This window comes from Rhipicephalus microplus, chromosome 9, assembly GCF_043290135.1.
Source record: "Rhipicephalus microplus isolate Deutch F79 chromosome 9, USDA_Rmic, whole genome shotgun sequence".
NCBI lineage: Eukaryota > Metazoa > Arthropoda > Arachnida > Ixodida > Ixodidae > Rhipicephalus > Rhipicephalus microplus.
The window spans coordinates 45121747-45141379 of NC_134708.1; the positions used below are offsets into that span (position 1 = coordinate 45121747).

The 19633-nt window shown below is 44.0% G+C and overlaps 1 protein-coding gene across 9 annotated transcripts in view; it reads left to right on the top strand.

Moving 5' to 3' along the window:
* Window positions 1-19633, top strand: part of LOC119163789 (uncharacterized) — a 59349-nt gene that overhangs the window by 33592 nt on the left and 6124 nt on the right. For 3 of the 9 annotated variants that reach the window (XR_012886080.1, XM_075873525.1, XM_075873524.1), the window contains exons 7-8: window positions 2763-6944; window positions 11717-16493. Coding sequence is in view for 1 of the 9 variants with exons in the window: in XM_075873526.1 (XP_075729641.1) it covers window positions 11987-12034 (48 nt within the window). In the remaining 8 variants the exon portion in view is untranslated. The remainder of the gene's footprint in view (window positions 1-2762; window positions 6945-11716; window positions 16494-19633) is intronic. The other 6 variants (XR_012886077.1, XR_012886076.1, XR_012886078.1 and 3 more) reach the window with 6 other exon arrangements.

The following is a 19633-nucleotide window of genomic DNA, read 5'->3' on the forward strand; positions in this document are numbered from 1 at the left end:
AGCCATACTTTGGGCGATTGTGAAATTTCGCCCATACTTCTATGGCCGCATCTTTGTTGTAGTTACAGACCATCATGCCTTATGTTGGTTGTCGTCGCTGAAGGATCCATCAGGTCCTCTTGCTCGTTGGGCTCCGCGACTTCAAGAGTATGACATTCGCGTCCTGTACCGTTCCGGCCGCCAACATGCCGATGCTGATGCGCTCTCACGATCACCACTGTCTGCTGAGGTTGCCTCCATATCTTCTATAGAACACGCGCTGTCCGCTCTTGACATCGACACAATGACTTCTGCACAGCGCGACGATCCATGGATAACTTCGCTTCTGGACGTCTTATTTGGGGTACAGACACTTCCCACCACTCGAGCAATGCGACGCCAGGCTTCGCACTTCACCATTCGAGGTGGCCTCTTGTACCGGCGCAATTACTCACCAGATGGCAGGAAGTGGCTGCTCGTTATTCCCCGAAAGCTGCGCTCTACAATCTGTGCATCATTTCACTCCGACCGGCAATGCGCTCACGCCGGTGTCTTCAAGACCTACGAACGTTTAAGGAAGTGGTACTACTGGCGTGGGATGTTTACTTTTGTTCGACAGTTTATTCGCGGCTGCCACGAGTGTCAGCGACGAAAACACCCACCGAATGCAGAAGCAGCTCCACTACAGCCGCTTGCCTGCCCTGACTGCCCATTCGATCGCGTCGGAATCGACCTTTATGGACCACTGCCATTGACCACAGCAGGTAACCGGTGGGCTATCGTTGCTGTAGATCACCTAACACGTTACGCCGAAACCGCTGCTCTTCCTACGGCGACCGCTCAGGACGTCGCATCTTTCATCCTCCATCGGTTTGTGTTGCGTCACAGCCCTCCTCGCAAGCTCCTCAGTGACCGGGGCCGTGTATTTCTATCCAACGTAATCCAAGCACTTCTCCGTCAGTGCCATATTGTACACCGGATGAGTACTGCTTACCACCCTAAGACGAATGGCCTGACTGAGTGGTTTGATCGGACCCTGGGTGACATGCTCGCGACGCATGGGGCATCTGACCAAACGAACTGGTACCTGGTTCTTCCGTTTGCGACCTACGCGTACAACACTACTAACCAAGTCACCACCAGCTTTTCCCCATTCTACCTTCTATACGGACGTCAACCATCGCACACAATTGACACTTTGCTTCCATACGCACCAGATGTATCTGAGTGCACGACCGTGTCTGAAGCCGCCCGTCACGCCGAAGAATGCTGCAGACTAGCGAAGCAGTTTACTACGGCTGACCAGCAACGCCAGAAAAAGGCCCGCGATAACGACCACCCTCCTGCCGCAGAGTTCTCCCCTGGAACCCTTCTATGGCTGTATGTACCACCCTGTGCACCTGGTTTATCTACCAAGCTACTTTCAAATTACCGCGTGGTAGGGCGCACATCGCCCGTCAATTACCCCATTGAACCGCTTACGCCACTCGGTGACCATCGTCGGCGTGGACACGATATTGTTCATGTGGACCGCTTGAAGCCGTACTTCGACCCGCTCGTTCCGACCTGTTAGATCGCCGGGATGGCTTCATCTTTCTCGACGGGGGCAATTATAATAAAGGAACGATGAGAACAAAAGGGAACAACAAGCATCATCGCAAAGTAAGGCACCACGAGATCGGCGCTCGAGCTCCTCTATCTTCCTTGTCCTGTCGCTCTCTCGAATCTTCCACCTGCCCGTTTGGTTCGCCCAATAAACATTTTTACAAATGTGACAATATAGTGTCATACAGCGATCAAGAGAATAATAAAGCATGCTTTCTATACTCTGTGGCATGTTGCCTGAGGATTGCTGAAGATGCAGGTTAGCTGTGACCGCTCTATAATGAAGTTAAAAGAAAAAGCACTGCATTGGAAGATCCTATGTTGTAATTAACAATTGCTACCTTGACACCAAGGTGCTTTCCTTAACTTACTGTTAGACTAATTCACACAAATTATGTGGTATTATTTAATAATGTAATTGCGTGCTTTTAAACATTTTTCTTCTCACATACAACTAGGATAAAGAATACAGGCCACGAGGACAGCTGGCCTATATACTGAGATAGAGATGTTATTTAACTGTTTTCAAGGTTTACTTTATGGCTTTCCTACAAGAACAGTATGCAAAGGGCACGTGAAACAGAGGTCAAGCACTAATAAATGCTGTACAATGTTGTACTTTGTTGTGCCAGTCACATTGCTCAAAGTTGCATAGCATTTCAGCTGTTGACACTCCTTTGTGTACAATACACTAACGTCAAGAAAATGGGGGCCACACATCTATCTTCGCCACCCTGGTTTAAACAAGCTCTGCCAGGATGTAAGCTCTGCATGTTTATAAAAGGGAACAACGGAGCATGTGGCCTGGAATTCGCGGCAACTGCCGACAGCACCATCAACTGACAGCCGGACAAACCACATCCACTTTTTGTGTCTTGAGTGAGAAAGCAAAATAATTAGTTGTGCTTCTTGCACAGGCATTGCTACATTACAATTGCACTTCAGTCTCGCAGTGAGCAAAATCAACAAAAGCAGGCGTGTTTCCTCTTACTGGCAGTTTGTGGAACTGTAGGCAGCTACAGTAGAACAGAGGCCGTGTGCTCTCGTGTTCCCTATCGTAAAAAATGACAAAGTGCAATTATTCTGTGAAGACCTGCTTCAGTGTGATAGCGCACCTAAAGTTTCATCGAGGTGATGCGCCATAGCACTGTCCATCTGCCTTTCACACTGTACTATAGGTCTGAAGGAAGAAACCGAAACTGCTCAATGAAGGGTGAAGACAAAAAAGAGGAGCGCTCACACTGTCGGCAAAAAAGCGCGTGCCGATGTTCGAGGCTGAGCAACATTTGAGACAGTTCACGGCTAGGTGTCTGGTCTGGAGAACTCGTTGACGTCCTTGGGGTGCTGTTCTATTCCTGGAATCCGGCTGGGTGACTTGCACCAAAGACTGGCTGACGTGCTGTCGTTCCAGCTGCTGCTCCTGACTGCTGGGCAATCAACAACTAGGCCTGCAGGCCCGCTGGGTCACTGGCTCAGGGATCACTCAGAGTGCCACGATCCCCGCCGCCATCAAAAGTGGCTGCAAATCCTCATTTGCTGTGAGCTGCTTTTCCTTCTACTGTTCCAAGTGGCTGGCATGACCGTGGTGTACTGTATGAGCGACCAAGCTACTACTACAGTACTCAGTACTGCCGCGGGTGCGGAAAACAGCCGTGTCATGGCGTGGGCTGGCTTACGCTGACGACATTAGAGGCGCATCGTTCCAAGTGATTGGCATCCAGCAAGCCACAAACTAAACATGGCGAGAAACTTCCAACTACGTGCATTTAGCACAGCACTGCACACGACAGACTGATTTTGTCACAGTTACTTAATATATATTTACACTTTTGCCGGTAAATATGTTTTTGTGTGTGTATGTGCATTCGTGCGCGTGCATGTGTGTGTGTGTACACTTGTTCGATTGAGTTCCTTGGCTAGTGGTCTTAGGTCAAAAACTTGCTATTACATCACAATCCAAGTAACCGCTACCAATTCCTTTCACTTGCCATGATTGGCCCTGCAATAGCTTCCCAACTACTTATGGAATTCAAAGTTTATTGCTTGAGTAATATTGAAAGTTTGGTGAGTTGGTGATAGTTCATGATTACTTGTGAAGCAGCGCACGTAGACAAGGCACAGAAGGTGTCCTATTCGTTTCTTTTGTGTCTTGTCTACGTGTACTGCTTCACAAGTAGACATGATTTATTGCTTCAAATCAACTGCCAGAAATATGTTTCGTATGTGTTAGGTTCGAGTGGGTTGCAGCAAGTTGCTCCGTGTATTCACTGCTTTCTCTCTTCTTTTATTTCGTCAAGCACTCTAAGGGCTACACGGATAGTGACAACAAAAGGTTTTTCGAAAAGTTTTATCAGCATGCATAATGATCTTAAGCACTTTCCTTCCTTTTTTTCTCTTTAAGTCCGTTAACTCTCTTTCAGGGTATTCACAGACTGAATTCTAGTGTTATTTTACTACCGTAAAGCGTGGCGGGAGTATGTAGTGGCTGCTTTAATTGCGCACCACACTAATTCATGACAAAGTCGAGCCAATGTATTGTGGAATTTGCCTAGAGCCGAGTGAGTGATGTGTAGCTAAGGTGTCTTTGAAATATAATTGGAAATTCTTCGGCATGTGCATTGCTGTAACATTTGGCTTACATGTTCTCATAAGCACTGACTACTGGTTAATAGTGTTCTCTCACCATGTTCGCAAAGTGTTGCAGGGTACCTATAATGACATATGTCAAATGAAATCCCAAGCTGAACCTGCAAAAATGTGTTTCTGATATGTGTTCTAGTTTGGCATCTTACACATAGGGGCTGTGGTGCACTATATAGATAAGTAGGTATGGAAGGTTTAAAAATAGGGAAAGTCTATGTGTGTTGGGCCAGTTGAACTCTTCTAAAGGTGAGAGATGATTGGGAGGAACACTGGTAACTGCACTGTCTTCATCGTTCTTGTGCAGGTCTTCCAATTATTGTGTTGTATTAAATTCCAAATTTGCAATGCAAGCTTGCCTGAGCTCTCTCACTTGAGTATCTTGACAGCTTCAACAGCTTCAGTTGACAAGCAATGAGGGGGAAGGGACAAAACTTATTACAGTCTGTCACCTGATTGAGCAACAACACATCTGTGGTTGCAATTCTTTGGTGCAACGAAAGGAAATAATAGCAATAATATCATTTATATTCTAAAGTAGTACACGTGGCTAGGCCTGCCAAAGCCATTTGGTGAGTGGTGTGGCAGAGCCTGGCAGACAGCAAAACAAATATCATCCTTTTTTTGCCATGAATCTACAATCATGTAACATATTCTAAGACAAAAAAAAAGAATGTGCACATTCGATTAGAAACAGCTTGGCATCTAAGCGATAGTTATTATCATTATACTGTAGTTCAAAAAATTGAAAGTTAGTAAAACATTGAAATACAGCTATATTTCTTAAGCTCAATTTTTAAGCAAAAATGTGCTGCTCTACAAGGTTTTTGGAATATTGGAAACAGTGCACATTAACTTGATATTAGTCCTCAGTGTCCCTCCTGTTGTGGCACTCCATAGTTAAGCAGCACTGGGGCCAGGGCTTGCTCCATTACCAACTTTTGTCTAACGCCTCGTCTGAGAGAAAAGGGGTGTAACTAAGTGTCATGTTGTCTGTGCTGTCCTGTATGTTTCCAGCATGTACATCATACAGCGGCTGGATAAAAGTTTCTCTTCAGAAAAAGTAGGAGGTACCCCAGGTAACACAAGCAGTTTTGAATGACTGGAAAATTGTTTTTATTGAATTCGTATGTCCATATATTAGTCAGTGGAGCAGTGTGCCTCTAGCCGGAATATGTTTATTTGTACACTGTTCTATCCACTAACAAAAATGAGTGAATATACAATTTCTTCAAAATAAAAGTGACTCCAGATGCACATTGCTGTTTCAAGTGATTTAAGCAGTACCAAAATAGAACTGATTGTGTTTCTGTTGATTCACGCCCAAAGTAATTTGATGTCCCAGTGAATGAAATGGCCCACGTAGTGCATATAATTGCATGGATTAGAACCCTTCAAGTGCAAATACTCTTCAAGAATTTGTTTTGCTTCATTATGATAACATCGGAGAAGGCAATATAGACTTGCACCATACACCTGCACAAATAAATTTGGCAGATGCCATTCACCTTAGGAATCGATGTTATGCAAAGCATGCAGAGGGAGGGTCACTGTGTGGCAATTTTTTATTGAGAAATAAGTTACAAAATGACGCTAAAAATATGTACAGATGTTTTACACACAGATACATGTTAAACATTCGCATGTTTACTGTTACGTAACAATGCCAACAGCAACATGGGTATCAGCTACACCAGAAGTGATAACCTGATAAGTATCTTTTGTGCCAACGAGGTAGGTGGCCCTGGACACTGCTTGATAAATGAGCTTCAGCGGATAGCGCTTCAGTGCAACGGTTCGTCTGTTTGCCTTTGTAGGCATTCTTAGTGTGCCCATGATTCGGCGGCACAGTTGGACCAGCTCGTTAAGTGCAGAAAGTACGACATATTCTGCATGCTTGCTTCGTTATCAGTTTTAATGGGCTATGAAAATAGTTGTTCATGTACAGAGGGGATCACTGGTAAAGGGAACACTTTCATGTGCATAGTCCGCATTTCGCTTTCTGGCAAAAGCATAGTGGCTCTGATTTGCATCAGACTACTTCTGGTTGACTGTTCTGACTTCTTTTGATAGACCAGTCCTTGCACGAATAATTTTTCTACGTCTACCAGCAGTTATGGGACGTCAGTATGACAGGTGCTCATTACAGTGTTCCCTTTGACACTTTGACAATAGACGGTACTGTACCTTGTTTGTGTTTACAATGCATGTTACTAGTGTCCTGGATCGGAATGTTATTGAAAACTCTTTATTTTGGGCGGTGGGATTACTCTTAGTGCAACCAATGTAACATACACACGGCCCTACATGGTGCTTTTGCTCATCATTTAGCATGGTGAGTTTCTGTTTAACTAAACATTCTTTTTACTAGGTTCACACTGTCTGTCATAATCATTGCTTTTGAACTACTATTTCACTGTTGTTTTGGTAAAGGATAATTACTTTGGTTGTGATAAACATGTAATGGGTGACTTGTAACGATGATGCCTTACTTTTTTAAGCACTAGCCCTCTTTTTGGCCTTGCCCAACATGTTGGTCTATTGGTTACAGGGCCTGAGCGCTGACCCAAAGGCTGCAAGATCAAATCCTGGCCGCATGGCCACAGTGTCTATGAAGGCGAGAATGCTTGAGTAATACGTACTTGGATTCAGCTGCACGTTAAAGCACCCAGGCGATTGAAATTTCTGGAGCCCTCCACTGCAGCATCCTTCATAATTATGTACGGTTTTGGGATGCTAAGTACATACTAACAATTGTTATTCCTTTTGTCCTCGTGCGTGCTGAGTGAAACAACTGGGTGTCTGGCCATTATTGTGCTTACCTCAGGGTTTCCTAAATGGTTCAATGTAGTCGATGTAGAAGTATTTGTATATTTGAAGCTTCTTAACTTTGGATAGTTTTTCGTCTTATGAAAGAAAGAGAACTCGTGATGCCTTATTATGTCGTATACGGTTAAGTCCTCAGCTGCAGCGCCATTTAAGATAGCATTTATCCTTATTGATTCCACTGGCATGTAAGCAAAGTGTACAATTGCATTTTTTTTAATATTACACTGTTCAGTAAAGGTGTGATCATCCTAGGGTGCAGTACTGTCCCCTAGGACGAGAATGAGCAAACAGATGCTTGTGCTGTAGTAGCCACAATAGGATCTGAGAAAGCTCTATTCCAGTTTTCATTGCAGGTGGGAGACAATATGGGACATTCAAATCAAGATGAAGCTCCACAATTGCTTGTATTTTGATGGTACAGTCAAACCGGATTATATAATGACCTCTGGTAGATTAAATGATCCTTTGCTTCGAACTACTTATGTGGATTGCTGGCTGTGTAGTGATGACTCGCCAGCCCGCCGTGCAGTGTCACTGTTGAATTGTCTGGTCGTTTGTTAATACGATAGATGGGAAAGAGGGACAGCAATACGTAAGAAATTGTAGTGCATATAATTGTCTTTACGCACTGGTTGAAGTATCAAAGGTGTGTTCTCTTCATAATGCACCACTTCATTATTGATGGAAACTAAAAAAAAAAAAAATCTATGAATCATCTTGAAAAACATGTACCCGGCGCACCCTTTCAGTTTCATGGCATCTATGGTTCACGTGCCCAGTATTATTTAGTCACTGCTGCTTCTTTTATTATAGTTCACCCAAATATGGTGTGCTAAATGGGATAATGAATACTTGGCACACTGGTTTGGTTCACTGGGCATTCATATCCTTTATGCTTCTGCATCGCACTGCCTCAAGTGTTTTTAAATTCAATATTTCTTTCACAATTTCAAGTGCTGAGAGTTGAGCTGGCCTATACGTAGAACTTTTTTTTTTTCAGATCTATAAATCGTTTCACCTTACGAATTACTGAAAGAATATTTGTGCAGGTGTGGTAGTAATGGTAATTAAAATATTTCCAACGACCAGGCCCAGTTCATGCCATTAGTGAAAGTATATTTGAGCATACTGTGTTCTTCGTAGTGACTTTAACAGTGTTCTTTGTGCTTTTGCGGATGTGTTCATCCCCTCTGTAAAGAAGCAAAGAAGTTACATGCTTTGAATTTTGACAGCAATGCATTGCACCTGCACCTTGGAAATCATTTGCCATTTAGCACATTTGCTGGAGCTTAATGCATTACGAAATGAGAATGTGACAGTGATGTGGCCATGTCTGTGGACTGCTACTAAGGACCGTTTGCATTGAAATAAGTGAAAATGACTATTCAGTTTGTGCTCTGTAATTCAATTGAAATTTGGAAGCCTGTAATAATTTCATTGTGGTGTGCACATGTGTGTACAGTGTGGTGTGCACATGTGTGCACAGTGTAAAGAAGTTGTGCCTGTCTGACAAAGCACAAGTCCAGGTGTTTACTAACACACAACTTTACCTACCTATATGCGCTATTGGTAACAGTTTCGTGAATAAGTAACTGCAATTCCTAATACTTGCTGTTGGCACCTTGATATTTCACTGCAATATGTAAATAATAGTAATATAGTAGCAGTCTGGTGTTGCTTCATTATGCCTTTCCTCTGTAAAAACTTTGTGTATGTCTCTGTATAGGTCTCAACAAAGTATTGAAATAATACTGACAAACTTGATTTACTCCTTTCACAGTGCCACACGCTGAGTAATAACCACTTATGTTGGCTTTAATGTTTCTCTTGTGGCGAAGCCTTCGAACAGTGGGTCGTCCTCTTCAGCGCCTTCTAGTAGGTTGCCCTTTTTATCAAAAAAAGAAGAGCAGCTCGTGCAGAGAGTCGGTACCCGCATTGACTGTCGCTTTCAAGCATCGTCGACAAGTGTCCGCCAATAAACGTCTCAACAATTTGGTGGAGAGTGCTGTGCCCTTCTAACACCTTCGGTTAGCATTTGATGCCCCTGGAGCTTCGATCCCGCACCGTGCCTTCTACCATGCACCAAGACGCCGCACAGCAAACGCTTCCTCCTGCGCCGACGCCATGTTCCGGTGTCCCCCGCATCCGCGACCCTCCTGTTTTCACCGGCGCGGATGGCACCGACGTCGAGGACTGGCTTGCTATGTACGAACGCGTCAGCGTCCCCAATCAATGGGGCGAGGCAGGTAAACTTGGCAACCTGGTTTTCTACCTCGCGGGTGTGGCCGGCATGTGGTAAAACAACCACGCATCCGATTTCCCCACTTGGCCCGCTTTTAAAACCGCCGTCGTCGACGTGTTCGGCTGTCCTGCCGTTCGTAAGCTCCAAGCCGAACACCGGTTACGTGAACGAGCACAGCAGACCGGTGAGTCCTTCACAAGCTACATAGAGGACGACCCACTCTTCGAAGGCTTCGCCACACTCTATTCTCTTTTGCCTCCAAATGTCGCGCCATTTTCATTAGATTGTTTGCTGATGACATCGTTCTGTATTGTGCCATCAGAAGTGATCAAGAGGACTAGCAATACCTATAATTTGACCTTGAATCCATCAATTCACGGTGTTCATCATGGCCTATGAGGCCAAATCGCTGCAAGGCCAAACTCGTCTCCTTCACTCGAAATTCTTGCCACTTCCCTACCACATATACATCTAATTACACTCGTACAATGTCAGCCACGTTATAAAGGTATCTGGACCTTCACCTCCAATCTGACTTTTCCTGGAACTGCCACATTGATTACATTTTTGCAGCTGCTAAACCCTGCCTTACAGTGCCTGCACATGCGTAAAAACTTTCGTGTGTTATCTCAACGTGCCCCAAAATTGAGTAGGTGTCTGCCATAAGGACCCAGAACCAGCATACACTCGAACCTCGTTATTTCATAGTTGCATCTTACATGAAACTAAGTTTTTTATATTAAAGATTTTATTATAAAAGTTCATTTCTAACACTACCTACTGCAAGACTGTTTTTATTTACTTCGTTATAACCAATTTTTTATTAAATCTGGGTTCAGTATATCGAGGTTTGAGTGTGTATAATCGATAACATAATATCTTTGCAGATACCTGCTGCTCACTTCATTTTCTCTGACTACTCTCGTATCACTGTGTCACTGCCTTAAAAGCTCGTGTTGGTGTTGATAACCTTTCTCATCCCTGTAAACTTGCTCACTTATCTCTTTTGCATACATACTATCATCATCCATTGCTTCATGATGACTTCTTTCAGTAACGCTTAGCCATGTTTCTATGCGGTGATTGTCCTCTCACTATTGCAAACTCATTTCCTGCCGTACTTTCACCCTTCGCTGATTCGTTCATTCCAAAAACCATCATTGAATGGAACCAGCTGCCTTGGAGTCTTCCAATAGAAATCAATGTTTTAAAATTCAATGATAAAAAATAACCAAGTTCAGTGTTCTGGTGTCTTCTGAATAACCCATTGCATTTTTATTTTGTGCTCTATTATTATGTTGTTCTATTGTATTGCATTACATTTTTAAATATTCTTTTAATACTTCCAAAGTGTTCTGTTATTGTGTTGCCTTTTTGATTATGCTTGAGTAAGTGTTTTTTGTTTGCAAATATTTATGGTTGCTTTGCATCTATTACATTGTATATATTTTTTATCACACCCTTATGTTATACCCTTTCATTGAAGACCATTAGAAACTCCTCGAAATAAGTCAATTCTCGCTTTGATAATTCATTTCTTTACCTTTTGTCGCAGGTGATGCCAAAAGCACGTTTAGTGTGTCGATTTCAGTGCAATTTTTCGTCATATATCCTTGGCAGTTGATCATTTTGGCATTAAAAGGTGGCCTTCTAAGCATGAATCGATGTATGGTTATTGTTAAAATGAAGTGGGATTTGTTAACAATTATGATAAAGTGGGATATATTGTGAGAATTGCGTGTGGTCATGTAAGTGTGTGAAATAATATACAGCGAATAGCTCACTTTGTATTTTGTGGTAAATTAAGCTTTCACTTGAGCAGGATGGAGACCTTAATGGAAAGTGTACGAACAGTACTAGTACACATGGAGAACCAATTTTTTATGAAAATCACATAAATATGTCATCAGTTAAAAATTGTTATGTTATTCGGTTCCTTGCTAACAATTTTTCTCCTATCATAGTTTCCATATTCTTTTATACTTACCTCTTTCACTCATAACTTGTTTCTTATGCTTCATGTGTTGAAATAGGGTACCGATTTTGTTGCTATACAGCTATGTGCCAAAACAAGTGCAATAAATGCCTAATGTTATGGACACAATTAAGACATTTGGTGGTTTAGGCATAGTATTGGAATCCCATCTTAATCAGGTCCATGTGCATTTGCAGGTTTTTGCATGTAATATATTAGGTCGAGCATTCGCTTACAGATAGGTGGGAAATATTGTAAAAGGTGTTGTCATTCCACAGCTACTTCTACACTAAAATATGGTTTAAATAGGCAAAGGTAATCATGTACTGTATTTACAAGTGCAGCAACATTCTTTTATTACCTGGTGTTGTAGTCCACTTGCAGACAATGTAGGTAACATGGTTTTCAATGCCCTTTCTGTTCTTTTTGCATGATCTCTTGTGCAGCTTCCCATGAGCAGGACCATTCACTCATGTCCGTAGAAGGTGGACTGTACTCCTGCCGACAGTGCACCTATGTTACCAAGAAGAGTGGACACATGCGAAGACACCTTCGCAAACACACCGGCGAGCGGCCCTTCCAGTGCCACTTGTGTCCAGCTGCATTCCTTGAACGCAGTCATCTTAACGACCACATTCGTACACACACAGGAGAGCGTCCTTTTTCCTGTGATCACTGCAGTGCATCGTTCTCTCAGAAAGCGACCCTTGTGAACCATGTGCGCACCCACACAGGGGAGCGACCTTTTTCCTGTGATCACTGCGGTGCGTCTTTTTCACACAGAACGAACCTCAAGTGTCACGTGCGCACCCACACAAGGGAGGGTCCCTTTTCCTGTGACCTTTGCAATGCATCCTTTTCACATAAACGGCACCTCGTGGGCCACATGTCCTGTCGTCATAAAAACAGAAAGCTGTGAAAAGTGAGTGGTTTACTGCCTTCTGTAAGGGGGAGGCACATCAGCCTGAAGAGAGCTCGTTGATTAGAAGGCACAGAGAAAGAGTAGTTTGAGTTTGGGGTTTGTAAGTTATCTTAGTTTGGCAAGCGATAACGGCATGCATACATGGGATGAAAAACGAGAGGTAGAAGAAAGTGCAAAGAAGAGGCCACCTCCTTGAGAAGCAAGTATCCACACTATCGTGCACTTTTTCTAGGTAACAATTCCCTCATGAGAAAAACTGGTGAGCGGCCACATGCACTTGGTTTTGAACTTTGTGCCTCGTGGAAGGTGCGAGGAAAAAGGATTAGAGACCTTAATTTTTTTCATTGCGTGTCTGATAATCTGCATATTAAGCTATGGTGGTGGTGCTATTGCTTTTGTCCCCCTTGATTTGTTTCTCTTTGTGTCAGAATACTGCATAATAATTAGAAACTACATGTAACGAATTATAAGGCACTTTATTTGTGAGCCTTCTCCCAAATTCGTTTTGGGAATCATTTGACTGTCTCGTAGCTTGAACCAGTCCGAATACAAGAATGTTTAGGTATCTTTATGTTTTTAATTATTTTAGACATACTGCAAGCTAATTCTAGGTTTTGTACGGAAGAAGCTACAATAAATGCAATTAAGCAAATAACAAAGAACCCATGCAAATACTAGTACAGATTTTTTTAGTCGGGGATCTGGGAGTAAAGATTTACATTTATATATTTGAAACAATGATTCATACGTGGGAACACTTAAATATATATCACTCATACGGTGATATCATACTGAAAAGTATTAGTATCGAGGGCAGCCGCTGCAGAGGCTAGTACTGCTGTCGCTGCGACATAGTAAACGACATCACGTGAGTGCAGCACACTCGCTTTCAACCCCGAGACAGCTCATTTTTAGGGGCGAAGCTCCTTAAAGCGGCACCCGTTTGTCCCTCGTAGCAGTAGTAGTAGTTGTAGTGTGTAACCAGTCTTAAATTTTGACCTCAAAGGTTGTGCCGGTGGGAGATTTCTGCTGTGCGTTGTTGAACAATAAAAAAATTGCAGCGTGCGTGCTAACTAAAAGCCGAATTCTCCTGTCTCTCATTCCCCATTAACAGCCATTGGCATGTACATCGAGCACTATCTGACAAGAAAGGGTTGCTACGTTATACTCCGTGGGTGTAACCTCCTTGGTTTTAGAAAGGTTTAGTGAGCGTCAAGCCGCAGTGCCATGAATACCGTGCACTAGTATATACCATGAACTCGAGGTGGTTAAAGGTGGGAAGTAGACACGAAGCGCAAGCTGTAAGAAAGTGTGTGTGTGCCTCCTCTCGTTCAGTCCTTGGAAAGTCCGCTGGATGACGGTGCTTCTATATGAGGAATATATGATGAAAAGATGTGAGATGGTAATACTTGGAGTGTAAATAGGTGGACCAACGGACACACAGGCAGATGCATAGATGGACGCACGGATGTCTGCACGGACGAATGGACGCAAGAGCGTATGCATGGACGAACGCAGGGACGGACGCACAGATGGACGTGTGGATGCACTAACAGACGCACGCACGGATGGGCAGATGGACGCACGGGCGGCCACGCAGATGCACGCATGGACGGACGGAAGCAAGAACGAATGGACGGACGGATGCTTAGCCCCACTCTCCATCATTCACTCCGTGGATATGCTGCCATTTTTTTTAACCTACATGTTTGTTGACCACTCAATACCGCTGTGACGGATGCATTCGAGTGAGCCTAACATGATTTAGCCCTTGCAAAATGTCGCGGCAGTGATACACTTGATAGATAAAACTGAAATTGGTGAAATGAATCGGCGTTCATCCTCAAGTGTGTAGCTCACTGAGCGACCACTTCTCTTTTCTTTCTTTTTTCGTCGTCCGCAAAGATTTTGTGTTCGAAATTGGAGTTTAGAAATGTTCGGTTTGTACGACAGTGTACTTCACGAATCTGTAACGCATAGGAGTTTATTACCTTTATTCGCACTAAACAGGAATGAATGATTACCGAAACGTGAGATTGCAGCAACCATTCTGTTCGGCCCTTGTGTAGTTACACAAACTCATGGTGCAGTCTCTACTTCTTACCCTAGTGTGAGTTTCCCTGCATCCCCAAAATATTGAAGCAGCGAGACGCGTGTTTCATAAAACCGAGAATGGCATAGCGATCCTGCATTCATTATGAAGTGTGCTGCGCGCACTTTTGCGAAAAAGATTTTGTGTGCTTTGTTGAGGCTAAAATCTTCTGTAATTACGACGTTGGAATTTCCGGGATTGTACACTTAGTAATTTGTTTTTCTGATTCACACCAGGCCGATAAGCTTTTTCCAGCTGTCTGTAGCAAGGGGCCGCAAGAATGATTTTGTCCTATTGCAGGTATTTTGCATTGCGTATTAGGGCTTCTCTCCTTCCGTTAGCAGCCTAGATGTGGTGAGCTACTGGTACACGAATTGGTTGATACCAGGGGCCAGCAAAGTCACTGAAAATAAGATACGGTAATTGTAAATAATTGTCAAGCAAGTTAAACGTGCAGTTATCGCAACGTTCTTGCATCATATCACATTAGTAAATACATGCCGCACAGAGAAGCTTGGTAGTGAAAGCGAGTATTAAGGAGACAAAAATATATACGGGTGAAGTTCCGTTTACTGAAATATAATTGTTAAGTATAATCGTCCGGCAATAAATCTGGTGAAAGTAGCAGGCTGCGCAAACCGCGGTTGTTGTGAACAGTAATGTTATTGCAACAAAAGATCTCATGGAGCAGCTTATAAATTGTAATGTGAGCTTGATAAAACCAGTGTCAAAGCATCGTTCACTTTTGACCACTCGATGCCGTTCTGAAAATAAGGGCGAGGTGTCGCCGTGAATCGTGCCGCGCAGTCCAAACAAAATGAAACGTTACCTGCCGGTCGTGCTCTTTCGGGGCAAAAGCAAGAGAGAAGTGCATGCTATCGCGCTCGCCTCAGTAAACGTAAACGTCCACAAAATGTGGGAGTGCTTCAATTTACACATTACTCGATTAATTTCAAAACTCACCTTTTACCAAAGTGCCTCTTAACGTTGGCCATCCATGCCGCCATGCGCATGCGTTCCGTCGAAAATGCATGACGTGGCGATGACGACACGTTAAAAATATTTGTTGGCAAATACTCCAAATTTTTTGCAGCTAATACAGTGCAAACAACCCTTGCAAAGCGAAAAACGCCACGGCTGAACAGCCTGAATTCTTGGAGTTGTCGAACACTTTGCACAGTCGGTACCGCTGCATAATGTCGTTTTATACATCTCAGGAAGATTCCGGCAAATGGTGCCGCAGTATGTCTTTGCCTTTATTAAACATGTTATCATACTCATACATGTAAAGGCATTTCAAAAAAAAAAAAAGAAAAATGTTGCACATCTTAATAGTATTTTGTGAAACCTATGTAGATATTTTTCTTTTTGTACATGGCAACAAACTCTAATGGCCTTCCTGGCCACATTGCACTGGTAAAAAAAAACATACCCAATATGAGACAGCCTTTGCAAATTGCTATTCAATTTGCTAATTTGGAAAGATAGTTTTCATTGCAAAGCCATTTTGTAATTTTGTTGAAGAAAGACACTCATGTTTTAATATACGCAAAAACACAGTCCAAACTCGGATATCCAATATCGTAGATCAAAAGTCAAATTGGAGATATATTTAATTTATCGATGCACCATCCTACCCCGCAATACATTGTATTTAATAACATAATATATGCTATTTCTCTCAGTAATGTAAAATAGCTGTACACTATAAGGTATGTAACCACTTTTTTTTGAAATCTTATTAGATTTTGTTCCTTAGTTGTTTTGTTTGGCATAAGAAAGGCTATTTAAAAAATGCATTTCTAGTATGTAAGACTAGAAAAGTACAACTTTTTACGATTAAATTATGAAAATTACCCAAAATATGTCAATGCAACCCTGTAAACCCTGTAACGTTAACCCTGCAATGCCCAATGTATCATATTTGGTACACTGAATTTAATATCTCAATACAGCTTCTATAGGTGTCATAAGCAGCTATTGCAGATATTTGACATATTATGAAAGTGTAAGCTACACTGGCTTACATAATGTATGATGGAATGGAATGGAAAAACTTTATTTGCAGTCCTGCAGGACGCGCGTAGCGGGTGTATCCTATGTAGAGACCGACAGGGAGTACCTGGCGGCCTCTTCGTAAGCCTGCTGGATGGCCCATTGCTGGTCTGCGAGAAGTGAGCTCCTGAGGGACCTCACCCACTTGCTTGAGGTAGAGTCGGGAGGTATTGTTCCACACTCCCAGAGCATGTGTGCGAGTGTCGCCGTGTGTCCTCACGAGTGGCATGTGTCGCTGAGGTATGCATCAGGATAATAAACGTGAAGCTTGGCAAGGTTTGGGTGTGTGTCTGTAATAGACGTAGGGTTAGCACCTGTGGTCTGTCAAGTTTTGGATGTGGGAGTAGAAAAATGCGGTGTTCAAGACAAAACCACATTGTTATGTCGTTGTACTTATTGGGTGCATCCTGATTGCTCTCTAACTCAGCGAAATGGGGTTGCCCTGTGGCGGCACGGTCAGTAAGTGCGTGCGCTGAATCATGGGCGATCTTGTTGAGGTTGAATGGGGCACCTGGGTGAGATGGCGGGGAACCAAATGACAGTGTGGTGCTACAGGGCACTTGGGTCCACTCTGCGCAGGAGACGCAACGCCTGGTCGGGGATGACTCCACGTTCAAAGGCTTTGATGGCCGGTCTGGAGTCGGTGTAGATGAGTTTCCGTTTGCTGTCGAGCATACCTATAGCTATAGCTACTTGCTCCGCTACTTCGGGGTTTCGGGTGAGGATTACGGCAGAGTTAAGAATCTGCAGCGTGGATGATACTGCAACCACTGTCAAGGCTCGATTGATCCACGAACGAGACATTGCCCGCTTCCATGTCTATGCGCTTGAGGAGTGATTGTCATAAAGTCAGCGATTTCACGGGGAATTAGAGTCAACTCTGAGAGATCCCTGGCCGTCAAGGAGAAGAAGCCGAGCTCGCGCAGAATATGGTGGCCCTCTTCGGTGGTGGTCAGTCAAGTCAATTGCACGCGTTGCTGAGCTTCGACGATCACTTCTAGCATGTTATGTATGCTCAGCCCGAGGAGTTTATGCGTTGGAGTGATGATAGAAAGGCCAAGGGCTCGTCTGACCACCTTGCGAATAAACACATTGAGTTGATCACGCTCAGCACGTAGCCATTTGTGTATAGCAGCAACGTAGGTAAAATGACACAAAACAAACGCATGTACAAGACGCAGCAGGTTGTCTACTTTGAGGCCATGGTGTTGGTTGGCTACTCTGCATACGAGTCGTATAGCAGGCATTCTTAGTCTTAGTTCTGAGCTTGTGTACTGTTTGGGTGGTGGTTCTGCGGGACTCAATGATCATGCTGAGGACTTTGATGGTGTCTACCTTGGGAAATGTATGACCATCTCTGGTGTGGAGGGTGTTATTACTTTCCGCCGGAGGTTTCCACCCTTTGTGCTTGGCACCCCGGCGTTTGGGCAAATATATCAACAGCTTCGACTTCGCGGATTAGTACCTGAGACCGGTGTGGTCGAGGTAGGATTCAGAAATGTCGATGGCCTCTTGCAAGGAGGACTCAATAAATAAGCCATCTGACCTTGTGGAGCTCCATATGGTTACATCGTTTGCATAGATGGTGTGGTTTAGCCCGTCAACTTTCGAAAGTTGTGCGGAAAGCCGGATTATCGCAAGGTTCAAGAGGGTCGGCGAGAGGAGGGATCCCTGAGGAGTGCCTCGCTGTCCGAGCTCCACTTCTTTCAACAATAGATCTCCCACGCGGAGGACTGCTCTGCGTAGAGTAAGAAAGGAGCGGATAAAGTCGAATCGATGCCTCAGGCCAAGGGCTGCGATCGCTTTCAAGATTGACGAATGCATTATGGTATTGAATGCCTTCTATAAATTGAGACCGAGTATTGCACGAGTGTCTCGATTGTTTCCGCCATCTAGAATTTGGTGCTTTAAGAGTAACATGGCATCCTGATTGGATAATTCTGATCGGAAGCCATTTATGTGGTGCGGAAGGCAGTCGTTATCTTCGAGGTATCGACCAACCCTGTTGAGGGCGACGTGCTCAGCCACCTTGCCCACGCACGATGCGAGATGGGGCGTAGGTGATCTGGGCTCGGCGCCTTTCCAGGTTTGGGGAGGAGGACCGTGTAAGCTAGTTTTTAGGCATCAAGTATCTCACCCTTTTTCCATATTTCGTTGATAGTGTCGGTGTGGTAAGTGACAGAAGGATTGTCCAGGTTGCGTGGGAGCTTGTTGATGATGTCATCGGGGCCAGGGGCTGAGCGGCCATTTAGCTCATTGAGAGCTTGGCGCACATCTTCGGTAGAAAAATCGGCATCTAAGTTGGTGTTGTTGCTACCAGAGTAATCGGGTGAGGGGTCACAAGGCCCGTGAAAAGCAGAGATATTTTTCCACGATCTTCTTGACAACATCCTCCGGTGATACTGTCCGTTTAGCTTGATGAAGTAGCATCACGATCGAATGATGCTGATTCGTGCGGGTGTTCATTTCATTGAGGAGTGAGTAAGTTTCACGTTTTCCCACTACGAACCTGACCATCAATCAAGTTACAAACTTCGTCCCACTGCTGTTCTGAAAAGATACGGCCGTGATCCATCATGGTCTTGCTCAATTGAGATATGCGTTTGGTAACCTCGATTGAAATACAATCTCCACTGGCCCGCTGGAAGGACCAGTCTCGAGTAGGTAGGCAAGACGACTGTCCATTTGTTCTGCTAGAAGGTCCGTACTGATAGTTTAGGTTGCCTTGTTGATGTCAGCTTTAAACTAGGCCGTCCAGGTCTCGAGGCTTGGTGTGGTATCGGGAGGAGGTCGTTCTGCGTGTGTGTTATGAAGGAGGTCCCAGTCGACCCACGTGTACGACTTGGTCTTCCTGCTGACTGTGGGGAGGTGTACGTCCACTATGAAGTGGTCACTACCGAGATCTATCGCGAGGTTGGATCAGCGGGCGTTCGTGATATTCTTGACGAAGCAGATATCCGGCGTAGTGTCTCTTTGTGTTGACATACCGGTGCGAGTGGGGAACTCCTTGTCCGTAATGAGAATAAGGTCCACGTCATTTGCACTTTTCCAAAGCTCGTTACCTTTGGATGTGTCGTACGTGTAGCCCAGGCACTATACGTGGCGTTAAAATCACCCGCAATCACTAACGGGTTTGGACCCACGAGACGGACAACTTTCTGGAACAAGCGTGTGAACCTTAGTTTTTAATGGCTGGGACTACTTTATACATTGAGGATGCACACACTTTGTTGTGATATGCTTCCAGGGGGAATTTCGATCATAACGTGTTCAATTTCGGGCACAATGAGGCTG